Source organism: Ovis canadensis, chromosome 14 (assembly GCF_042477335.2).
Source record: "Ovis canadensis isolate MfBH-ARS-UI-01 breed Bighorn chromosome 14, ARS-UI_OviCan_v2, whole genome shotgun sequence".
Lineage (NCBI taxonomy): Eukaryota > Metazoa > Chordata > Mammalia > Artiodactyla > Bovidae > Ovis > Ovis canadensis.
Genome location: NC_091258.1, coordinates 37,317,385 through 37,342,144, shown reverse-complemented (window position 1 = coordinate 37,342,144; position 24,760 = coordinate 37,317,385). Strand labels below are relative to the sequence as shown.

The following is a 24,760-nucleotide window of genomic DNA, read 5'->3' as shown; positions in this document are numbered from 1 at the left end:
ATATCCGATTACTGAAATTGAAAAGCCAAATTGGTTTTTACTTAATGCAATTCGGTAGATGGAAAATACTTCTGTGAAGTCCATGAGAGGCAAAATAGTAAAAACGGCCCTAAGGTAACAAGGGAAAAAGAAGCAGCCATTACTTTAGATACCAACGGTGCTTAATGGAACTTGTGTGAATAATTTTTCACTATGCTCACTGTGGGACTTCTTCACCTGAAGACAGTAAATATAAACCTGCTTTCCATGTCCTGTCCCATCAGACTTCACTTATAGCCCTTTTTCTTTGCTTGTGCTATGAATTGACTTGATAATGGGGCCTATAACAACTTCCAGTTCTCCTGACCAAGTTAGTCATTAGGAGTGGCCTGATTTTTCCTTTGTTTTTCACTTTACGTTCAGGATACTTTACGTTCACACTCATTTTTCTTCTGCCTCACTGGCAAGTCCTTCTTAGTTCCCTTCGGCAGGTCCTCCATTGGTACCTGGCTTCTTAATGACAGAGTACTCTAGGACTTCGCCCTTGGAGACTCCAGGGAGTCTCATGGCTTTGCCTCCACTTTTGGGTATCTGTTAAGTGTGTCACACTTTCAAAAACTAAACTTCTTGTCTTTTCACCCTAAATCTGCTCCACCTACAGTTTCCCCTGTCTCAGTTGATGAGCATCAGTCTTTCCAGTGACCCAGGCCAGAAACCTTGAGGTTATCCTTCATTCCTCGCTCACACCTCTTCTCCATTCCAGTGGAAAATTCTTTTGGATCTACTGTCAGAATATATTCAGAAAAATACACTTTTCACTTCCACTGCTAACAGCTGTCACCTGACCCAAGCCTTTTCTCTCACCAGGATTATCCTGTTGGTGGACTAACTACTCTCCTTCTTCTACCCTTGGCCCATGTACAGCCATTGTGTTTGTTTAAAATGTTAGTGGACCCAAGAAAATTGAAATCATTTGCTCACATAAAAATTTGTACTCAGATTTCAAAGCAGCAATGTTTATAATAGCCGAAAAGTAGAAACACCCAGTGTCCATCAACTGATGATAAATGGATAGATCAAGGTGGTATGTCTATACAGTGGAATATTATTCAGCCAGAAAAAGGAATGAAGTACTAAATACTGCTGCAACATGGGTAAACTTTGAAAACAAGCTCAGTGAAAGAAGCCAGATACAGAAGGCCACATATAGTGTGATTCCATTTATAGGTAATAACCAGCAAAACGTATAGAGTACATTAGTGATTGCCAGGAGCTGGGGGATGGAGATGGGGAATGACTACCTAATAGGTAAAGGGTTTCTTTTTGGTATGATGAAAATATTCTAGAATTAGATAGTGGGAGTAGGAAATGGCAACCCACTCCAGTTTTCTTGCCTAGAGAATTCCATGGACAGAGGAGCCTGGCAGGCTACAGTCCGCAGGGTTGCAAAGAGTCAGATATAACTGAGCATGCATGCATGATAGTTGCACATGTGAAAATACTAAAAGCCCCCTGAATTACATTCTTGGAGATGTTAAAATAGTAAATTCTATGTTACGTGAATTTCATCTCAGTTCTAAAAAGTTTTGTTCAAAATCTCCTTAAGGTTCTCATTTCTCTGAGCAAAAACCAGAGTGGTTGTACGTCCCCCATTACATCTTTGGCCCCACCTCCTGCTGCTTCCCTCCAACTCACTAAGCCACATCCTATGATTTCTTCAACAGGCCAGGCATTCTTCCCACTCAGGACATTGAATCTGCTTTGCTGAGATCTTCCCTGAGTATACTTCCCAGCTTCCTTCAAGCCTCTGCTGCACATGCATGAGGTCTAACTTGGCCACCAAATTTATATTGCAAGCCCTTCCCTGCTCTCAGCACTCCTGGTCCATCATACTCTGCTTTATTTTCCCATGACATTCCTCACCTTTTTTATTCTAATAATCAATTTGTAATGTTTATTGTCTTTCCCCCACAAGAATGTATAAGCTCCACTATAATACTTTTGTAACTGTTTGTGGAGTGAATAAGGCACAGAGAGGCTAAGCAGCATGCCCAAGTCACAGAGCTACCAAATGGAGGGGGCCATGTGTCAACCCCAGGCAATTTGGCTTCAGAGTCCAGGCTTTTAGTGACATTGCTGGACTGCCAGCATGCTCCCTCCCTAAACTGCTCTGCTCTGTGCGTTTGATTTATGAAGGAAATCCTTTTTTTGTTTTTTCATGGTCAAGTCTGATGATCTGAAGAAGAGAAGAGAGCCCCACATCTGTGCTTTAAGGTAAAGGAGTACTCATACTTGCTGGGTGCCGAGTATGTGCCAGGCAAAGGAGTAAGTGCTTTAAATGTTACGTCATGCCATCTTTGTTGGCATTATTGTCTCCTTTTGTAGAGGAGGAAACAGAAAGTAAGTAATTTCTTCAAAGTTACCTAGGGGAAAATGGAGCCGAGATACAGATCCATGTCTGTCTGATTCCATGGCCAAAGTTTCCAGTGATAAAATGACCGTGTTAGTAACCAGGAAAACAATACTGGCAGTACCGTCTTTCACATTGTCAGGTTGACATATTTAAAACAAAAGTTCCAGTGTTGACAGAAGTGTAGATATACAATGCTGCAATTTTTCTTAGAAGATAGTTTTGAAAAATGTATCAAAACCCTTAAAATTATGCTTTCTTTTTGTAGTATAATTCCACATACAAGAATTTGTCCTGTGAAAATAAGGATGTGCTCAAAGATTCCATACAAGATTGTTTATCATAAGTGAATAATTACATACAAATTAAATGGCCATCCATCAAGAGTTATACAGATAATGGTACAGAACAAAGTGGAAAACTATACCGTTAAATAAGCAAGCTCCAGGAGTTGCTGATGGACAGGGAAGCTTGGTGTGCTGCAGTCCATGGGGTCTCAGAGTCAGACACAACTAAGTGACTGGACTGAACTAATACCATTAAATGCTCAACACATGAGTATAGTAGTTGTTTCATCAATTCCAAGACACTTTTTTTTTTTTACATTTTAATCTTTCTGAGACTCAGTATCTCACATAATTACTGTTTTGTCCCAGTTTAATTTACAGCGTTTTTTGAAGTGATTTATAAAATGTGATACTGCTGGCAAAGGCATAGGCTAGAAAAATATAAAGAGAAAGAAGTTAAAAATAGCACACAAGGTGTGATCTCATTTGAAAAAAAGAAACGTTTATCTGTATACCTATGTATATGCAAAGAAAAAGACTTGTAAGAATGGTATGTTTAAATCTGTCTAATAGGATTAAATAGTGGCAGTCTGCACAGATTACTTCTTCTAAAACCTAAAATATTTGTTAACTGTAACAGTTCACAGTTATTCAGACCTTTTTTCCTCCATGACCATGCTTTTAGGGCATTGTCTCATTAGTTCACACCACGCCTCTGATAAAGCATGTCTTTCCTCTGGGATTGAGTTACATTCTGTACCCAAAAGGTAATAGCCAGATGGTGTGAATGATGGAATTCCTTGTCTTTACAGAAAGGTGACCTTTTTTTTCCCTGTTAGGTTTTATGATTTCTCTCATGAATACTGTTAACAAATGAGAATGATGGCAGAAAATAGCCCTATAATTGTGACACCTTCATGGGATGACCAGAGGAAGAGCTTTCTATGGAATAAATTTATGGCAGCTGATGTTACCAGTAAAAGAGGGATGAAAGGCTTTGATAATATCAGTTGCATAAACGTTTAAGACTCAAGACTTTGACCACCCACTTTACCTGAAGCCTGGTTTACAGTTTGCTTTGCTGGTCTATTCTGATTTGCAACTCTGCCTGTAAAAGTTACATGGCACTTATGGTTGGACTAACAAGTACAGTATATTCTGGAATGTTCTGGATTGGGTAGTATACAGTATAAAAAGATATTTGGTAATAAAATTTCAGGGGATCAACCTGGAGACTTGATCTTTAGTTATTAACAGCACAATTACATTTTATGGGGATTTCAGTTATGTACATTTGAATTAAGATGATTGAAACAGTGTTTTCATGTACAAAATTTGAACTAGTATAAACCCTTTAAAAATATTTTTAAAAATATTTTCCCCAATTTTATGGAGATAAAATTGACATAAAAATGTTGATCCATCAAAGTTAACCTAATTTCAGAGTTTAGTGAGTCTTAAATTGTGTTAGAGTTCTATACAGAGCCACTTTAGCTGTAAATGGGAATGTTCAACCATCTTTTCTTTGGTATCATCTTAGTATCAGAACTTATATGAAAAAAATTTATTATTACACAATTAGCATAGTAGTCACCATTACTGTAGTTTAAAGTTTTTAATCCTCAACAGTGCTACCCACCCAAGTGTTCATTAAATAATAGAGCTAGTGTTAGTGCTGAAAAGCATGTCTAGAAGTCAGTAACTTTGGACTAGAACGTTGGTATTCTGCTGTCAAAGGCCAGACCGCTACCATGATAGGGCAATACTATAAATTTAGGAGGAAAAAAATAAGCTGAAACAGTAGAACAAAATATATTACAGTAGAGAGGTCTGCATTTATTTCTCTGGGAATACTAGTCTTAAACTTGGCAAGTTTAAAGTGAAGAACATTCTCAAGAATGGCTCTTAAATTAACCAAAACCTGCAGGAAAAAATATTTATGTCATAGATCGAAATGGAGCCCCCATTATGGTGTAACAAGTTATTTTTTGTTTACATTCCTAGGAAAATTCTGTTTGAACATTTCCGGTCTTGGATTTCAGACATTTCCAAGATTGACCTGGAGTCAACCATTGACATGTCCTGTGCTAAATACGAATTCTCAGGTAAGAGAGATAAAACCTTGTTGTCGCTGAGATTTAAAGGCTTTAACTAAACGATTGTGGGAAGACAGTGTCAGTGTTGCAAAACCCTAGACTGTGTGTCCCTTCACAGTGTTAGGGTATTCTTGGTGAGGATGGCCTGACCCAGCTCAGATAGAGAAATGTCCATCTGGGAAGGTAGAAGGCAGGGTTCTCTTTGGGAGTGTGATGAGAGCTATGACTGTTGTAACCAAGCAAAGTTAGCGTTCCCACTTCACACAGAGCCAAACTTTCTTTCTTTTTGGTTGTGTTGGGTCTTTATTGCTGTGCCTGGGCTTTCTCTAGTTGCTGTAGGTGGGGGCTACTGTCTAGTTTTGATGTGTGGGCTTCGCATTTGGTGGCTTCTCGTGTTGCAGTACACAGGCCCTAGAGCATGAGGGCTTAGTTGCTCCATAGCATGTGGGATCTTCCTGGACCAGGGATTGACCCATGTCCCCAGCATTAGCAGGTAGATTCTTAACCACTGGACCACCAGGGAAGTCCCATAAAGCCAAACTCTTGACAGTAGTCTTTGCAGCAAAACAAGAATGCCAAGCAAGGAGAATGGGCAGCTAACACTCAAAAAAAAAAAAAATGTGAACTTCCTAGTAGCTTTCAGGGAAGGATTTTTAAAGACAAGGCAGAGGGTTTTCAGACGCATAATGGCTCATGGACCTTCTGATTGGTTGGTGGTGAGGTAGCAGTGATAATGTCGGGAATCTCAGTCATCGACCTTCTGGTTCCAGCCAATCTGGGGGCTCCGTGTTGCTTGTGGTCAGCCTGATGGTACCATCCTCCACCTCATCCTGGTGGTGAGGGGGTTGTCTTAGTTTCTGAAGAATAGCTCAGAAATGTGCATCAAATTCTTATCTCTGTCCCTTCAGGAGGAATTAGGAGTCCTAATCTGTTGTGTCCTAATCATTAACTGTTTGAGCCTGCTCTTTGGAACTTGGGGATGCCTAGGAGACAAGCCTTTTTTTTCCCATAAGCAAGAAATGGAGGACACAGAAGGGCTTTTGTGTCCAGGAAGACCCTGCAGGGTCCTGCTCCATTTCAGTATTTTCAGAAAAATGCTAATAATGCATATACACATAAGCTTTGCATATGGTATCAGGAAATTCAAAGGTGATATTGTAAACTCACTCTTATACTTCCTAGGAAACAAGTGTCCCCTCAGTGCCTTTTTTTTTCTTCTGAAGGTAATAAATGAACATATTCTTTTTTTTTTTAATTTCTGTTGGAGTATATATGTCATTTACAATGTTGTGTTACTTTCAGCCATATAGCAAAGTGTATGATTTATACATATACATATATCCACTCTGTTTTTTAGATTCTTTTCCCTTATAGGCCATTACAGAGCATTGAGTAGAGTTCCTGGTTCTTTATAGAAGGTCTTTTATTAGTTATCTGTTCTATATATATAGTGTGTATATGTCAGTCCCAATCACCCAGTTTATCCCTCTCTGAATATATTCTTAAGGATAAAAAGTCAAACAATATACTGTGTCAAGCAGTATAGAGTGTAATCCACGATAGTGCCCCCTCACTTTCTCCTTGTCCTCCTTTCTCTTCAGACATGTCCACTGTCACCAGTTGGGGATGCATCCTTCCAGCTCCCTTTCTGAGCCATGTACATGTCCTTTTGAAAGCATGTTTGATTTTCAGCTGGAAGGATAAGTGTTTTGGGTTGTTTTGTTTTTACTGAATAAAATTTTGATTTGGGTTTACTCTCATGCATTGTCCTAGAGAAGTACAAATTGGTAACAACATTTTGAGGATAACTTAGACATATAGTCATGTCACATCCCTTTTTTTAAAACAATTATTTATCTGGCTGTGCTAGGTCTTAGTAGTGGCATGTGGGATCTAGTTCTCTGACCAGGGATCAAACCTGGTCTCCCTGCATTGGGAGTACGGAGTCTTAGCCGCTGGACCACCAGGGAAGTTTCTCATATGCCCCTTTTTTCGGGGTTTGGGGAGTAATTTGAAGTAGTTTCAAACAGATAAATGGTGAGAATAATACAAATGAATTTTTTCTATTTTACTTAAGAATAGGTTGCCTTTAGGATTCTCTGTGACCCCCTGAATACTTCAGTAACTCCTGCAACAAGGACCTTCTCCTACATGATAGTAATGAACAATCAGAATCAGGAATTAGGTTTGATATGTCACTCCCATCTAATCCACAGGCTCCATTCAGGTTCTGTGGTTTGGTCCTTTATTAGCAAAAGGGTCCTGTCCAGGGCTGTGCATAGCATTTAGTTCTCCTGTCTTCTTAGTCTCCTTAAGTCTACAACTGTCCCTCAGTCTTCCCTTGACTTTTATGATCCTGATGCTTCTCCCAGTTTACAGATGAGTTACATGGTAAAACTCCCCTCCGTTTGGGTGTGTCTGCTGGTTCCTCGTGTGTGCTTCTTACTGCATCTTATCATGCAGTGGATAGTGTGTCATGTCACCAGTGCTTAATAAGTGATCACTTAATTAAGGTGGTGGCTGACAGCAGGTTTTTCCACTGTAAACTTGTCCTTGTCTTTAAGGTAATAAATATTTTGTAGGGAGACACTTTATGTAAATATCCCATTTCTTATTAAAATTTGATTTACTTGTTTTAGCATCCATTGATTTTTTTTCTTAATATATTGTATTGACATATATCTGACAGTGTTTCAAGTGCACAGCAAGGTGATTCAACTATACATACATAATTTTTGAAATTATTTTCCATTATAGCTTATTACAAGATATTTATTGACTACAGTTACCTGTGCTATGGGCTTCCCTTGTGGCCCCACTAGTAAAGAATCCACCTGTAATGTGAGAGACCTGGGTTCAATCCCTGGGCTGGGAAGATCCCCTGGAGAAGGGAAAGGCTACTCAGTCCAGTATTTTGGCTTGAAGAATTCCATGAACTGTATAGTCCATGGGGTCGCAAAGAGTTGGGCATGACTGAGTGACTTTCACTTCGCTTCCCTGTGCTAGATATAGTAAACCTTTGTTGTTTGTTGCATATCTGTTTTTTTAAAATTAGGAATAGAGCATTCTGTTCATACTAAGTCAAAAAAGTAGAATCAAAATGTCATACATTTTTTAGTTAGGCAAAAATTCATAAGTTTTTAAAAATATATATATTATACATATATATGTATACAAAAGCTTTTCTACTATGCTTGATAAAGGCTTGAGAAAGAACATAAAAAAAAGGTGGAGAAACTGGAAAACATAAACTAAATGAAATGGCAGCACTGAATATGAAATAGAAAAAGTGAAACAAAACTAGGTAAAAGTGAAAGATCATCGTATAGTTCAGTTGTTTTTAAACGTGGCTGCTCATTAGAAATATACCTGGAGCTCCGGAGAAAAAAAGCAATGCCTGGTCATTTGTATTTTTCAAAAAATTCCAAGATAATTCTGACATACATCTGGATTTTAAAAAGTGATTATAGGTTTTTCTATTAAATCATAGTGGTACAGAGTTCTGTTATTTTTCTGTTGATCGATCATGATACAGTGGTATCAAGTGAGTAATAGTTACATAATCACAATAGTAAAAGATGCTTTTCAGTTTTCACAATCAATAGCCAGATAGAAAAATGAAAGATAATTACAGTTGCAGGCCATAAAGGGAACATGATTAACCTAACAGTATAAAATAATTACATATGGTCTGGGGAGTCAAGCAGAGTGATGTGGTAAGCGGAAATGCGTACATGCACCTATTTTCATCCTCCCAGCTAGTCTTTGTGTTTTGATTGGTGCATTTGATCCTATTACCATTTCTTAACTGTTTTGGGTTTATTTTCTGTAGATCTTTTCCTTCTTTTGTGTTTCTTGCCTAGAGAAGTTCCTTTAGCATTTGTTGTAAAGCTGGTTTGGTGGTGCTGAATTCTCTTAACTTTTGCTTGTCTGTAAAGCTGTTGATTTCTCCATCAAATCTGATTGAGAGTCTTGCTGGGCAGAGTATTCTTGGTTGTAGGTTCTTCCCTTTCATCACTTGAAATATATCCTGCCATTCCCTTCTGATCAGCTGACAGCCTGATGGAAGTTCCCTTGTATGTTATTTGTTGTTTTTCCCTTGTTGCTTTTAATATTTTGTCTCTGTCTTTAAGTTTTGTCAGTTTGATCACTGTGTCTAAGTGTGCTCCTCCTTGAGTTTATCCTGCCTGGGACTCCATGCTTCCTGGACTTCGTTGACTGTTTCCTTTCTGATGTTAGGGAAGGTTTCAGCTATTACCTCTTCAAATATTTTCTTAGGTCCTCTCTCTCTTAGGTCCTCTGTCTCTCTTCTCCTTCTGGGGCCTCTATAATTTGAATGTTGGTGCATTTAATGTTGTCCCAGAGGTCTCTTAGGCTGTCTTCATTTCTTTTCATCCTTTTTTCTGTATTCTGCTCTGTGGCAGTGATTTCCACCATTCTGTCCTCCAGGTCATTTATCCGTTCTTTTGCCTCAGTTATTCTGCTATTGATTCCTTCTAGTGTATTATTCGTCTCTGTTTGTTTGTTCTTTATTTCTTCTAGGTCTTTGGCAGACATTTCTTGCATCTTCTCCATTGTTTTCCTGAGATCCTGGAATGTCTTCACTATCATTATTCTGAATTCTTTTTCTGGCAGGTTGACTATCTCCTGCCAGAAAAAACAACATTTAGTTGTTTTTGTAGTGTTTTATCTTCTCCCTTCATCTGGGACATAACTTTCTGCTTTTTCATCCTGATAACTTTCTGTAATGTGGTTTTTGTTCTAGCTGTGGGATTGTGGTTCTTCTTGCTTCCTCTGTCTGCCCCTGATGGAGGAGGCTAAGAGGCTTATATAAGCCTCTTGATGGGAGGGACTGGGAAAAACTGGGTCTTGGCTCTGATGGGCAGGGCCTTGCTCCATAAAGCTGTAATCCAATTATCTGCTGATGGGTGGGGTTTCCCTCTCTGTTTGGCCTTAGGCAACACTGCCCTGGGGTCTGCAGGCTCTATGGTGGGCTTAATGGTGACCTCCAAGAGGGCTTATGCCAAGGGGGACCTTCCCAGACTGCTACTGCCAGTGCCTTCATCCCTGTGGTGAGCCCCTGCCAACCCACGCCTCCACAGGAGACCCTTCAACACCAGCAGGTAGCTTTGGTTCAGTCTCCTGTGGGGCCCCTGCTCCTTTCCCCTGAGTCCTGGTGTGTGCACGGTTTTGTTTAAGACTGGAGTCTGTTTCCCCCAGTCCTGGGGAAATACTATAATTAAATCCCACTGGCCTTCCAGGTCAGAGTCCCTGGGGATTCCCAGTCCCTTTGTCAGATCTCCAGGCTGAGAAGCCTGATGTGGGGTTCTAAAGCTTCACAACAGTGAGAGAACTTCTTTAGTATTATTTTTCTTCAGTTTGTGGGCCACCCATCGCTGGGTATGGGATTTGATTTTATTGTGATTGCGCCCCCTCCTATCATATCACTGTGGCTTCTTCTTTTGACATGGGGTATTGTGTTTTGGTGGGTCCAGCTTCCTCCTATCAATGGTTGTTCAACAGCTAGTTGAATTTTGGTGCTCTCGTTTGAACGCATGTCCTTCTACACCATCTTGAACTGGAAGCCTGCTATTTTTATTACATTATTACTGTGCAGGTTGCCAGATGGTGGTTTTTCTAATAAAATAATTTCTTTTCTATTATTAGTTGTTATTCTTTTGTAAATGAAACATTGCCATCTCCCCAGTTACTCATTTAAAAAAATATATATTTATTTGGCTGCATCTGATCTTAGTTGCAGCATGTGGAATCTTTTGTTGCAGCACTTGGGCTCAGGAGTTTCAGTGTGTGGAGACCTCAGGGAATGTGGGATCCTCATTCCCTGACCAAGGGTTGAACCAACATCCCATGCATTGCAAGATGGATTCTTAACCACTGGGCCACCGGGAAAGTCCCTACCCATTTATTTATGGCAGTGTGAATTTAAAAGTTACTATTTATGTAATGGTTCCTGTCATTATGTTGATGCCCATATTGTCCTCAATTTGATCAAGGGGACCTTTGTGTCCTTCTAACATGTCCTTATGTCACTCAACGAAACGTAGGTTGCTCGCTATGCACAGCAAAGCCAATCTGCTGGCTCCGGGTCGTGGTGAGGAAAAGTACAGCGTTTATTCCAGGGCACCAGACAAGGGCACAGGTGGCTTGTCCACAGAACACCCAAGCTCCCCGATGGAGTTTAGTGGAGGGTTTTTAAAGGCAGAGTGGGGTGAGAGGGCCCCAGGGTGTGTCGTCAGCTTGCGCACAGTTCTCTGATTGGTGCAAGGTGAAGTAACAAGATGAGATCACAGGTTGGCATCTTCTGTCTAAAGGTGCCAGCCAGTCTGGGGGCTACATGCTCACGGTCAGCTTTTCTCATCTGGTTGGGGGTAGGGGGTTGTCTCTATACAAACAGCTTAGGAACGTGAGTCAGACTTACCTTTACCTTTGAGACAGCTGGGAGCCCCCGTGACTGATGCCTTCAGTTGCGGCTGCTCTCCTGTCTGCCTGCCCTGTCTTTGTTTCTGTGTTTCTCTGTCCTGCTGGGCCTGCTGTTTGCTGCACGTGGGGAAGCGTAGCAGGTCGCAGTTCATTTCCAGAGCCCCTTTTTCCAATCAGCAATAAGCAGGGGATACCAAGAGGTGGGTTTCCGGGAAGGCCACTACGTGGGTTTGCTCAGTTTCATACATCATCCTTATTGTATCTTACTTTCTAGCAAAACACAACTTTCCAAGTTTATCTTAATTTTCCTGTGCTCTTGATTTGGAGCTGGCTGTTCTTCCAAAGCACATGGGTTCTTTCATATATATAATTTATATATATTGTGTATGTATATTTATATATATATACATATATATATATATATGAAAGAATGAATTCACATTGATTCCTCCAGTTTCATTTCCATACTATAGGGTTCATTCTGTATTTCTTTTTCTGAATTTATAAATCTGTTCTTCACTTTTGAGAAATCTGTTTTCCATTAATTTCAATATGCTTCTGTATTAAAATAGTCCCTCCGTGTGGAAGGATCTCACTTCACCAGTAGCACCCATTACCCTCACCCACCTTGCATGGATGCCTGCCTTGTTCAGTCATACCTAATGGCTTTTAGAAGTTTAGCTCAAGAAATGGTACTGTATAACTCAGGGAACCCTACTCAGTGCTCTGTGGTGACTTAAATGGGAAGGAAATTCAAAAAAGAGAAGGTATATGTATATATATAGCTGATTCACTTGGCTGTACAGCAGAAATGAATACAACATTGTAAAACATCTATATTGTTGTTGTTGTTGTTGTTCAGTCGCTAAGTCAACTGAACAAAGTGTCCAGCTCTTTGCGACCCCAAGGACTGCAGCATGCCAGGCTTCCCTGTCCTTCGCTGTCTCCCAGAATTTGCTCAAACTCACGTCTGTTGAGTCGGTGATGCCATCCAACCATCTCAGCCTCTGCCGCCTTCCTCTCCTTTTGCCCTCAATCTTTCCCAGCATCAGCGTCTTTTCCAGTGAGTCGGCTCTTCTCATCAGGTAGCAAAAGTACAAGAGCTTCAGCATCAGTCCTTCCAGTGAATATTCAGGGTTGATCTCCTTCAGAATGGACTGGTTGGATCTCCTTGTAGTCCAAGGGACTCTCGAGTCTTCTTCAGCACCACATTTCAAAAGCATCAATTCTTCGGCGCTCAGCCTTCTTTATGGTCCAGCTCTCACATCCATACATGACTACAGGAAAAACCATGGCTTTGACTGGATGGACCTTTGTGGTAAAGTAATGTCTCTGCTTTTTAATATGATTATTTTATCATAGCTTTTCTTCCAGGGAACAAGCGTCTTTTAATTTTGTGGCTGCAGTCACCGACCGCAGTGATTTTGAAGCCCAACAAAATAAAACCTGTCACTTGTTTCCATTGTTTCCCCATCTATTTGCCATGAAGCGACTGGATGCCATGATCTTAGTTTTTTGAATGTTGAGTTTTAAGCCAGCTTTTTCACTCTCCTCTTTCACCTTCATCAAGAGGCTCTTTAGTTCCTCTTCGATTTCTTCCGTAAGGGTGGTGTCATCTGCATGTCTGAGGTTATTGATATTTCTCCTAGCAATCTTGATTCCAGCTTGTGCTTCATCCAGCCTGGCATTTCACATGATATACTCTGAGTATAAGTTAAATAAGCAGGGTGACAATATACAGTCTTGAACTCCTTTCCCTATTGGGAAGCAGTCCATTGTTCCATGTCCGGATCTAACTTTTGCTTGTTGTCATGCATACAGGTTTTTCAGGAGACAGGGCGGGTGATCTGATATTCCCATCTCTTTCAGAATTTTCCACGGTTTCTTGTGATCCACATAGTAAAAGGCTTTAGCATAGTCAATGAAGCAGAAGTATATGTTTTTTTGGAATTCCCTTGCTTTTTCTGTGATCCAGTAGGTGTTGGCAGTTTGATCTCTGGTTCCTCTGCCTTTTCTAAATCCAGCTTGTACAACTGAAAGTTCTTGGTTCATGTACTGCTAAAGCCTAGCCTGAAGGATTTTGAACATTTTTTAAAAATTTATTTGTTTTTTAATTGATGGATAATTGCTTTACAAAATTTTGTTGTTTTCTGTCAAACATAAACATGAATCAGCCATAGGTATACATACATCCTCTCCCTCTTGAACCGCCTTCCCACTGCCCTCCCCATCCCACCCCTCTAGGTTGATATAGAGCCCGTTTAAGTTCCCTGAGACATACAGCAAATTCCCATTGGCTGTCTATTTTACATACAGTACAAGTTTCCATGTTACTTTTGCCATACATCTCACCCTCTCTCCTTCCCTCTCCCCATGTCCATAAGTGTGTTCTCTGTTTCTTCATTGCTGCCTTGCAAATAAATTCATCAGTATCATCTTTCTAGATTCCATATATATTTGTTGCTGCTACTGCTACTGCTGCTAAGTCGCTTCAGTCATGTCCAACTCTGTGCAACCCCAGAGACTGCAGCCCACCAGGCTCCCCCGTCCCTGGGATTCTCCAGGCAAGAACACTGGAGTGGGTTGCCATTGCCTTCTCCAATATATTTGTTACTATGTGATATTTATCTTTCTCTTTCTGACATACTTCACTCTGTATAATAGGATCTAGGTTCATCCACCTCATTAGAACTGACTCAGATATGTTCCTTTTTATGGCTGAGTAATAGTCCACCGTATATATGTACCCCAGCTTCTTTATCCATTCATCTGTTTATGGACATCTAGGTTGCTTCCATGTTCTAACTATTGTTAATAGTGCTGCAGTGAACCTTGGGGTACATGTATCTCTTTCAGTTTTGGTATCCTCAGGGTGTATGCCTAGGAGTGGTATTGCTCGGTCATATGGTGGTTTTATTCCTAGTTTTTTAAGGAATCTCTATACTGTATTCCACTGTGGCTGTATATTCCCACCAGCAGTGCAAGAGGGTTCCCTTTTCTCCACACCCTCTCCAGCATTTATTGTTTGTAGACTTTTTGATGATGGCCATTCTGACAGGTGTCAGGTGGTATCTCATTGTAGTTTCGGTTTGCATTTCTCTAATGAGCGATGTTGAGCATCTTTTCATGTGTTTGTTAGCCATTTGGGATTTTGAGCATAATCTTGCTAGCATGTTTATTGAGTGCAGTTATATGATTATCTGAACATTCTTTGGCATTGCCTTTCTTTGGGATTGGAATGAAAACTGACCTTTTTCTAGTCTTGTGGCCACTGTTGAGTTTTCCAAATTTACTGGCATGTTGAGCACAATGTTGAGTCATCTTGTAGGATTTGAAATAGCTCAGCTGAAATTCCATCACCTCTACTAGCTTTGTCTGTAGTAATACTTCCTGAGGCCCACATTACTTCATACTCTAGAGTGACCGGCTCTAGGTGAGTGACCACACCATCACAGTTATCTGGGTCATTAAGACCGTTTTTATACAGGTCTTCTGTGTATTCTTGCCACCTCTTCTTAATATCTTCTGCTTCTCTTAGGTCCATACCATTTCTGTCCTTTATTGTGTCCATCTTCACATGAAATGTTCCCTTGGTATCTCCAATTTTCTTGAAGAAATCTCTATAGTCTTTCCCATTTTATTGCTTTCCTCTATTTCTTTGAATTGTTCACTTAAGAAGTCTTTCTTATTTCTCCTTGCTGTTCTCTAGATCTCTGTGTTCAGTTTGGTATATCTTTCCCTTTCTCCTTTGTCTTTTACTTCTTTTTTTAGTAAGGCCTCCTCAGACAGCCACTTTGCCATCTTTCATTTCCTTTTTTGGGGGATGGTTTTGGTCACCACCTCCTATACAGTGTTAAGCACCTCTGTCCTTAGTTCTTCAAGCACTTTACCAGATCTAATGCCTTGAATCTAATTTGTCACTTCCACTGTATAATCATCAGTTCAGTTACTCAGACATGTCCGACTCTTTGCGACCCCATGGACTGCAGCATGCCAGGCCTCCTTGTCCACACCAACTCCCAGAGTTTACTCAAACTCATGTCCATTGAGTTGGTGATGCTATCCAACCATCTAATCCTCTGTCGTCCCCTTCTCCTCCTGCCTTCAATCTTTCCCAGCATCAGGGTATTTTCAGATGAGTCAGCTCTTCAAATCAGGTGGCCCAGATATTGGAGTTTCAGCTTCAGTATCATTCCTTCCAATAAACATTCAGGACTGATTTCCTTTAGGATAGACTGGTTGGATCTCCTTGCAGTCCAGAGGAGCCAGAGGTCAAATTGCCAACATTTGCTAGATCATGGAAAAAGCAAGAGAGTTCCAGAAAAACGTCTATTTCTGCTTTATTGTCTATGCCAAAGCCTTTGACTGTGTGGATCACAAGAAACTGAAAAATTCTGAAAGAGGTCAGAATACCAGACCACCTGACCTGCCTCTTGAGAAATCTGTAAGCAGGTCAGGAAGCAACAGTTAGAACTGGACATGGAACAACAGACTGGTTCCAGATAGGAAAAGGAGTACATCAAGGCTGTATATTGTCACCCTGCTTATTTAACTTATCTGCAGAGTGCATCATGAAAAATGCTGGGCTGGAAGAAGCACAAGGTGGAATCAAGATTGCTGGGAGAAATATCAATAACCTCAGATACGCAGATGACACCACCCTTATGGCAGAAAGTGAAGAGGAACTAAAGAGCCTCTTGATGAAAGTGAAAGAGGAGAGTGAAAAAGTTGGCTTAAAGCTCAACATTCAGAAAACGAAGATCATGGCATCTGGTCCCGTCACTTCATGGCAAATAGATGGGGAAACAGTGGCAGACTTCATTTTTGGGGGCTCCAAAATCATTGCAGATGGTGACTGCAGCCATGAAATTAAAAGACTGTTACTCCTTGTAAGAAAAGTTATGACCAACTTAGACAGCATGTTAAAAAGCAGAGACATTACTTTGCCAACAAAGGTCCGTCTAGTCAAGACTGTGGTTTTTCCAGTAGTCATATATGGATGTGAGAGTTGTATAATCATAAGGGATTTGATTTTGGTCATATCTGAATGGCCTAGTGATTTTCCATACTTTCTTCAATTTGAGCCTGAATTTTTCAGTAAGGAGCTGATGATCTGAGCCACAGTCAGCTCCTGGTCTTGTTTTTCCTGACTATATAGAACTTCTCCATCTTCTCTGCAAAGAATATAATCAGTCTGATTTCGGTATTGACCATCTGGTGATGTCCATGTGTAGAGTTGTCTCTTGTGTTGTTGGAAGAGGGTTTTTGCTATGACCATGTATTCTCTTGGCAAAACTGTTAGCTTTTGCCCTGCCTCACTTTGTACTCCAAGGCCAAACTTTCCTGTTGCTCCAGATATCTCTTTACTTTCCACTTTTGCATTCCAGTCCCCTATGATGAAAAGGACATCTTTTTGTGTGTGGATGTATGTGTTCTAGAAGGTTTTATAGGTCTTCATAGAATCGTTCAGCTTCTACAGCATTAGTGGTTGGCGTGTAGACTTGGATTAATGTGATGTTGCACGGTTTGCCTTGGAAGAGATGACAGGCATTTATAGTGATATGGAAAAGACATTTAATTTAAAAATGTAATTTTAAAAAAAAGGTCAACAAAAGAACCACTGTAGGATACTGTTTTTAAAAGGCAAATACATGTATGTTGGGAAAATACTGGAGGTGACCATCCCTGAGTCTGTGTGGTGGTCTGTGTTTTTAGAGTTTTCTACATTGACAGTTTTATTTCTGTAATTATGAAAGAGGGGAAATGGTGTTGTAGAGCTGGAGGAGCTGCCGTTACAGAGGACCAGCAGATGGACTGATAATAAGCGCAGAGGCAGGCGGCTGTTCATTGCCCATGCGGGGACATCATGGTGTGCGCTCATCTGTTACAGATGCCCTGCTCTGTCACGATGATGAGCTGGAAGGGCGCCGGATCGCCTTCATTCTTTACCTGGTTCCTCCCTGGGATGCGAGCTTGGGGGGCACCCTGGACCTGTTCAGCGTTGACGGTAAGACAGAAGCGTGCACTTCAACACCAGCAGACACTTCCGAGCTCTTAGACGCAATGTCTGTTCTCGTCAGAGGAGATGGAAGCCATCTATTACCCTAACAACCACAGGGGGATCGAATGCCTGACAGCCACCTCTCTGGGTTGTGCTTGAAATAATCGGTCCTCCAGAGATAAACTGGGGTTGATTTAAGGTGAGCAACAGTCAAACCCTGGTTCTGAATGCTGGCCATGGGAGTGTAGAGCACATGTACAGCCACCCTTGGTTATGAATCTCCAGGACCAGTCCATCTGCCAGAAGGTCAGGGTCCTTTTTTGTTTGTTTTTAATGACTGACACCAGAACTTGACTCCAGAAATCGTTCAGAACTTTTTCCAGCTTTCATCAGTAATGCATGGTGGAGTAAGAGCAGACATCGCCTAGCGGAACTGTGTTAAGAGAAACAGATGGAAGGGGGTGGCATTTGGGGATCTGAAGGGGACATTTAGCTACCCTTAGAAATTTGCGAATTGTCGAGGTGGAAACAAGGCAGCCTGGAAGTGGTTAATGATGATGAAGCTCGTTTATGGATGTGTTCTCTCCCGGCGCAGAACACTTTCAGCCGAAGCAGATTGTCAAGTCCCTTATCCCTTCGTGGAACACCCTGGTTTTCTTTGAAGTGTCTCCAGTATCCTTTCACCAGGTAAAGACTGTAAGCCACAAATACATAGACTGCCAAGGAGCATGCTTTTCAGTCTCCCAGTGTCTAAATGTGGCAGCTTCCGGATGGACTACCCGGCCAGGTGGTTTCCACACCTAGTGTGAAGGGTCCTGAAATCAGTGAGCCGTGGCTAGTAATCTTCCCCCCTCGTCTTTATGTTGATGTGCTGCTGGTCTTGTCCTCTCAGGTGTCTGAGGTCTTGTCTGAAGAAAAGTCACGTTTGTCCATCAGCGGCTGGTTTCATGGTCCTTCACTGACCAGGCCTCCCACCTACTTTGAGCCTCTCATAGCTCGGAGCCCTCACATCCCACAAGATGTAAGGATAAATTCTTGTTGCTGGGATTCTCATCTTAGAAGCTGTGGCGTATCATTTGCTTTTCTCTTTTTTATTTATTTGGCTGCACTGGGTCTTCATTGCGGTGGGATCTAGCACCCTGACCAGGAATTGAACCCAGGCCCCCTGAATTGGGAGTATGGAGTCTTGTTTTACTGGTATGACGTGGCAGAACAAAAGCAGAGGGAATTATTAACTTAGCCTTCACATCTGCTGCTCCTTTCCAGCATGAAATTTTGTATGATTGGATCAACCCTACTTATCTTGACATGGAATACCAAGCTCAAATTCAAGAAGAATTTGAGGAAAGCTCTGAAATTCTCCTAAAAGAATTCCTTCAGGTAGGCCAGCAAATCCTGTTTGATAATACCATGTCTGGCACATAGCCTTGCTTCTTGGGTGGTAAACAGGCATCACTTAGAGAGCTTCTAGTTTTTGTTTTGTTCCTGGTTAGAATTTTATATCATCCTTTTCGAATGGTGAAATGATACTAGCTAACGTTGGTACCAGTTGCATGTTAGTAGGCTGAGTCTCTTGGGTGTTTATTCCCCAGTTCTCTATACTCTTAATCACACACACACACACTGTCTCACTCACACACTTGTATACTGTGGGGGAGTGGTATGTAGTTCCCACCCTATTCATTTTGATGACTGGTGCTATTACTTTTAAATAATAGATTACTAATTAACAAATTAGTAATACATGTTTGAGAATGACGAGGTGGCAGCTTACAGTGGAAAGAGACCTAGGTTAGAAGTCAGAAGACTGTATTCACGTCTTGGCTCTGATTTTACTGACCTCAGCAAATATCTAAAGGTCTCAGCTTGTATTTCATCATCAGTTAAACTGGGATAATACCTGCCTTGCCTATCCTGAAGAGCTGTCCTGAGGGCTGAATGAGATCATGCAGACAGGTGTGGTGCTTCCCAGGTGACCCTGGGTCCCGTGGAATCACAGTCCCAAGAGTTGTCCCTCCATTAAAAAAAGGTTGAGACACACTACATCCTGCCTCTTGGAATTATATAGCAGATAATAGCATATTAAGGAATTTGAGAAGTATTATAGTAAATGAACTTTTTAAATCCTGTTTAATTCAACTTACCTAAACCATGCTTTAGGATCCTCTTTCCTGTTTCACAACTGATAGGATTACTGTTTGTAGAGCACTCCTTAGAAAACTGCATTTAAACAAGTACTTACGAAAGCCTCTTATGGAGAATATTTAGATTAATTAGTTTCCTGTACTATACTGAACTTTTAAAATTTAGAATGCTGATTAAATGAAGGGAATGAACAGAGGCCTAAGGAATCTGTATTATTACATAGACATTTTCATTATAACAGTGTATCAGTTATAAAGTATAGTATGTTTAATTAGTTATAACTATATTAATGCAGTTTTTCTCCTCACATGAATTAAAGAATCTGCATTAGGATCCTTGTTTTATAAATGCAGGAATCCTAGAGGTCTAGCAGTTTGCCATAAGACATACAGGTACATAAGGTAGTGGCCCAAATTGACACTCAGGTCTCTTGGCTAAAGCATCCTGCTCTGGCTTCACCCTGTCAGGACTGGGGGATCTGATGTGAAAGGGATGAAGAAGGTCACCTGGCCCTGTTGGGATTGGAGCAGAATGATTGTGCACAGCTGTTGTAGCTGTAGCAACCAGTATGGGATCTAGAAAGTTCTGCTAAATGCTGCTTCATTTTCTCATTCTCCAGCCTGAGAAATTTGCAGAGGTGTGTGAGGCTTTGGAGAGAGGTCGTGTGGAATGGAGCAGCCGAGGTCCCCCTAACAAAAGGTAGAACTCGCTTAGGACATTTGCTTCTGCATTTAGCATCTACCTGGTCTGTCTGTGAGGCTCACCTCCAATTATAGGACATTTGCCCTAATGTTTTGTTCTCAGGCACATCCAGTAGGAGACCCTAACAGAATCTGTTTTTTTAAGTGTTATATGTCTTTTATACCTCAGATTTTTAAACATTTCTTTATTGGCTTTGCTGGGTCTTTGTTGCTACACTCAGGTTTTCTCTAGTGGTGGCGAGCGGGGGCTACTTTCTAGTTGTGGTGTGACGGTGTCTCACTGCGGTGGTTTCTCTTGTTGCAGAGCACACGCTCTAGAGCATACAGGCTTCAGTAGTTGCTCCACAGCATGTGGGTCTTCCCAGACCAGGGATCGAACCAGTGTCCCCTGCACTGCAAGGTGGATTCTTAGACAGTGGACCACCAGGGAAGTCTAAGAATCTCACTGTGTAACAAATTAGGATTGAGTAAGCTATGCCAAGGTTCGGGAAGAGAGGTACAAAGCTAATGATCAGCTCTCATCCCATGAGTGATGTTCCATCCATGTAATGTGATGCACACCTTGATGAGCACCTTGTGTTGCTGCCCTACAGGTTTTACGAGAAGGCTGAGGAAAGCCAGCTTCCTGACATCCTGAGGGACTGCATGGCACTGTTCCACTCCGAGGCGATGTTCCTGCTGCTCTCTAACTTCACAGGCCTGAAGCTTCACTTTCTGGCACCTTCAGAAGATGAGCCTGAGGACAAAAAGGAGCAAGATGGAGCCTCTGCTGCTGAGAACACTGAAGAAGGGACTAGTCACAGCTCTTCTGAGCCAGAGAACAGTCGGGGGGCCACCAGTGACAGCAGTCTACAGAGCGATGGACCGACAGACCCAGAGGAAGGTGAAGCAAAGAAAGGTGAGCTGCTGTTATGTTCTATCCTTATTTTACCATTAGATATTCACAATTCAGTGGTTTATTCTTTCAACAGGTATTTCTTAAGCACTTACTATGTGCTAGGCCCTGCTTCTGGACTTGGGAGAAGCAGACAGACAAGGTCTCAGCTCTCCCTGAGCCCATGTATTCTAGTAGGGGAGAGGCCAGAGATTACATGATACACAAACAACAAGATGTCGAATAAGGATAGCTGTGGTGCAGGAAATCTGAGTAGGGTTACATGCGGAGGAATGACCAGGTTACCTCTTGGATGCAGGGCAGTCTGGATGAGCTGTCATCCTAAGCTCAGGTCTGAATGACAAGACAGATCTGTGGGAAGAGCATTCCGGGCAGGAAGTACAGCCAGCTAACAGTTCTGTTAGGCTAACAGTAGTACAAATGGTAGAGAGAAATACCATTGGTTTTGCCTAAACTTACTCTAAAACACAAGAACATAAAGGAGCGGAAGCGGAAGGTGAGCGGTTTCTTCTTGCTGAGAACCAGTATCACCCTAAGAAAAACTTGCTTGAACTTGGACTGATAGGTAGAAGGAAATTATTAAAAGCAAAGGAAGTTTAATCATCTTTTAAACAGATGGAATGGACACATGACATTAAACCAGTAAAATGTACACCACCAAGTGTGAACCCTAATGTAAACTGTGGATATCAGTTAATACTAGTCTCTCAATACTGGTCAGTTGTAACCATCCCACTAAGACAGGATGTTAACAATCGAGGAAACTGATAGGGAGGGGCAGGGTTTGTGTGTGACAGGGAGAGGGGAACTGTACTTTCTGGGAAATTTAATTTTTCTATAAACTGCTCTAAAAAATTCTACTTAAATAATTACGTTATTTTAAAAAATGGAGTTGGGGGGCAACTGAAGTATATACTCCATCTGAAATTCATGGTAAAGAGAAATAAAGTCAACTTTTTTTCATTATAAGGCTGATGTATTATATATAGTATTATAATAGAGCCACAGGTCAGCTGAAGGATTATAGACATGGTTTCTCTTTAGTGCTGTACTGCTCCTAATTATCATTCTTTTGCAATCTAGCAGTGGTATCAAGGGAATTTTTTTCTGACCTCCTGTTATGTTTTTCTTAGAATCAAGTGTTCCCACATGCCAGGGGGAACTGAGGCATTGGAAGATTGGTCACTACACTTTAATCCATGACAACAGCAAGACTGAATTTGCCCTGGACTTACTGCTCTATTGTGGCTGTGAAGGTAAGAGGGATAGTCGCTCCCGAGAGACCCTCTCTAACTGAACCAATTCAGAAGTTATCTGCCTTGGTTATGATCTCAGATCACAGGAGCTCTATGTTGGGTCTTAAGGGTCATGAATTTCAGTCTTCCAGCTCAGAGTACTGTTCGTACCTGTGACTGAGGTATAGGAGATGGACCAAATAATAATTCCTAAGGAATCCCCAGAGCTTTTATGTAAGTGTCCTTCCAGGTATATTTTATATTTTAGTTTTCAGTTTTTACTCAGTGTTGGTTGAATTTTAATTCAGGCTCCTAAGTCACAGTTGGGTACGACTCAACTCCCAGATCCCCCAGTGTTAAGCAGCATGGAACCAATGATTCAAACAGATGATGTAACTCTTGCGGTGAGAGCTTTCTGAATGCTGTTTGTTTGCCCTTTGTAAGGCTGGAAGCCAGAGTATGGTGGCTTTACCTCCTACATTGCCAAAGGAGAAGACGAAGAGGTAAGTTGCTTCCATTTTAGTTCTTAAAAATGTGTTCATTCTTCAGAGACCCAGCTTTTCTGACTTTCTGCCAGTGTCTTTAGCTGATAAATCCACATTGTTCTGTCTGGCAGTGGTTCTAATTTCTAGTAGAAAGTACTCAGCATGCAGTAAAGATGGTAAAGGATAATCCCTAGGCATTCTACCCCGCTGAGAAATTCCAAGTAAATGAAGAGTCAGGTGGTACATTTTCATGCATCTTTGAAGGTAGGAAAACTTAGGTGCATTAGGTAAAACCTTTCTGGGTATGTACTGGAATGGGGCTTGCTGGAATATGTCTTGACAGCCAGAGCAATAGTTCTAATAAAGGATCTTTTAAAATATCTCTATTCACCAGTTTGAGTATTTGATATGGAAACATCTGTTTAAGAAAAGAGGTGAGAATCATCTGTGTTCTGATATATCATTGTTTTTACCTGTTTCAGCTGCTAACAGTGAATCCAGAAAACAACTCTTTGGCACTGGTCTACAGAGATAGGGAAACTCTGAAATTTGTCAAGCACATTAACCACCGAAGCCTAGAACAAAAGAAAAGTTTTCCAAACAGAACAGGCTTCTGGGACTTTTCATTTGTCTATTACGAATGACAAAGCAGGGCAAAGCTGGAAAAAGACCTTTCCTGAGTACTGGCACAGCTGGAAGAGTTAAGACGTCGCGTGAAGGAGAGCCACACGGTGACCTGTGTGACAGCAGTCTTAAAAACTGTGTGTGACTGTCCTTTAGTAGGGCTTATAATGATTGTCATCAGTTTAGACCTTGAGCTTGGAGCTAGGTACTTACCTCTTGATGTTTTCTTTTTAAAGGATTTTGTCTTTAACATTCAGTTCTTCATTTTCCATATTGGCTTCTTCAATGATTAAAACGTGTGTGACGTAAAATAGACATGACATAAAAGTACCATTTTAACCATTTTAAAGTGTCTAGTTCAGTGGCATTAGGTACGTTCACATGGTCGTGCAGCCTTCACCACCATCCATCTGCTGAACTTTCCCATCTTTCCCAGCTGCACCTCTGTCCTGATTAAATAGTAATCCCTGCTTTCCCCTCCCCCAGCCTGTGGAAGCCACCATTCTACTTTGCCTCTAGGTATCTACTAACTCATGTTCCTCATAAGACAAATAATATGTCTTTTTGTGACTGGCTTAATTTCACTTAGTGTAAAATCTTCAAGCTTCACCCATGTTTCCAGTGGTTGATTTTTAAAAAGTATGTGTGTATACATATATAGTCATAAATTTATGACTAGTTTCTGTCCTTCCCAATGTCATTGGTTTAGAGGATTATAGAACCTCACACCCCCTTTGATTCTAGGCCCCTTTAGCTTCCTCCCACTGCCTATGGCTTTGTTTCACTGTGACTCTGGACTGTATAGACTTAAGACAATGTTTAGTATATTCCCTTGGAAAATAGCCTGGTCTGAAACCACGTGGCCCCGAGAGACTCACGGTCAGTGAAAAGGATGGCTACTTGTGCCCTGTGCAGTGGTGTCCAGGTGCCCATGACTGCGCCATGCTGGAGTCGCGCCTCCAGTGTAACCAAATGATTCTAATCTCATATGTGACTTTCATTTCCCAAGTACTGTAGGGTCATCTGTCAAACTAGCCTTTCTTTAAGAGATCGGGTGTTAAAGGCCATATTGCACTGCCAAGCGGCTGTCCTCTTTGTTTTATTCTTTCTCCCCTGAACTGTTGGAGGGGGTTGTGTGACGCCTGCCACCTGCATGCATGGGTGCGCATGGATGGGTGCTCAGTGTCGCTGCATCAGTAATCCAAGATGCTGTTTTCATTTCCATTCCAGTGCTACCTGCTTGTTAACTTTTCCTTTTTTACATTTATTATGAGCTACTGCAGCAGCTTTTATTTTGGATTTTACAAATTAATAGGAAAAGCATTGAGCTTTGTCCTTTTTATCTCCTAAAACTTTGAGTACTAAAATTTGCATTTAAATGAACAGTTTCACTTTCTTTAGGCTGATGGTTTCAAAATTTTGATCTTGCACCTCAATTGGTAAAAAAAAAGTTTTAGCATG

At 41.2% G+C, this 24,760-nt stretch overlaps 1 protein-coding gene across 6 annotated transcripts in view; it reads left to right on the top strand.

Moving 5' to 3' along the window:
• OGFOD1 (2-oxoglutarate and iron dependent oxygenase domain containing 1) overlaps positions 1 to 23,938 on the top strand; it is a 33,620-nt gene extending 9,682 nt beyond the window's left edge. For 3 of the 6 annotated variants that reach the window (XM_069549880.1, XM_069549881.1, XM_069549878.1), the window contains 10 exons: positions 4,681 to 4,781; positions 17,104 to 17,220; positions 17,810 to 17,901; positions 18,107 to 18,235; positions 18,481 to 18,594; positions 19,979 to 20,058; positions 20,654 to 20,958; positions 22,089 to 22,211; positions 22,635 to 22,693; positions 23,158 to 23,938. In XM_069549880.1, coding sequence (XP_069405981.1) covers positions 4,681 to 4,781; positions 17,104 to 17,220; positions 17,810 to 17,901; positions 18,107 to 18,235; positions 18,481 to 18,594; positions 19,979 to 20,058; positions 20,654 to 20,958; positions 22,089 to 22,211; positions 22,635 to 22,693; positions 23,158 to 23,319 — 1,282 coding nt within the window. In that variant the 3' untranslated portion in view covers positions 23,320 to 23,938. Of the gene's footprint in view, positions 1 to 2,206; positions 2,254 to 4,680; positions 4,782 to 17,103; positions 17,221 to 17,809; positions 17,902 to 18,106; positions 18,236 to 18,480; positions 18,595 to 19,978; positions 20,059 to 20,653; positions 20,959 to 22,088; positions 22,212 to 22,498; positions 22,694 to 23,157 lie in introns of all 6 variants that reach the window. The other 3 variants (XR_011248596.1, XM_069549877.1, XM_069549879.1) reach the window with 3 other exon arrangements.
• The last annotated feature ends 822 nt before the right edge of the window (positions 23,939 to 24,760 follow it).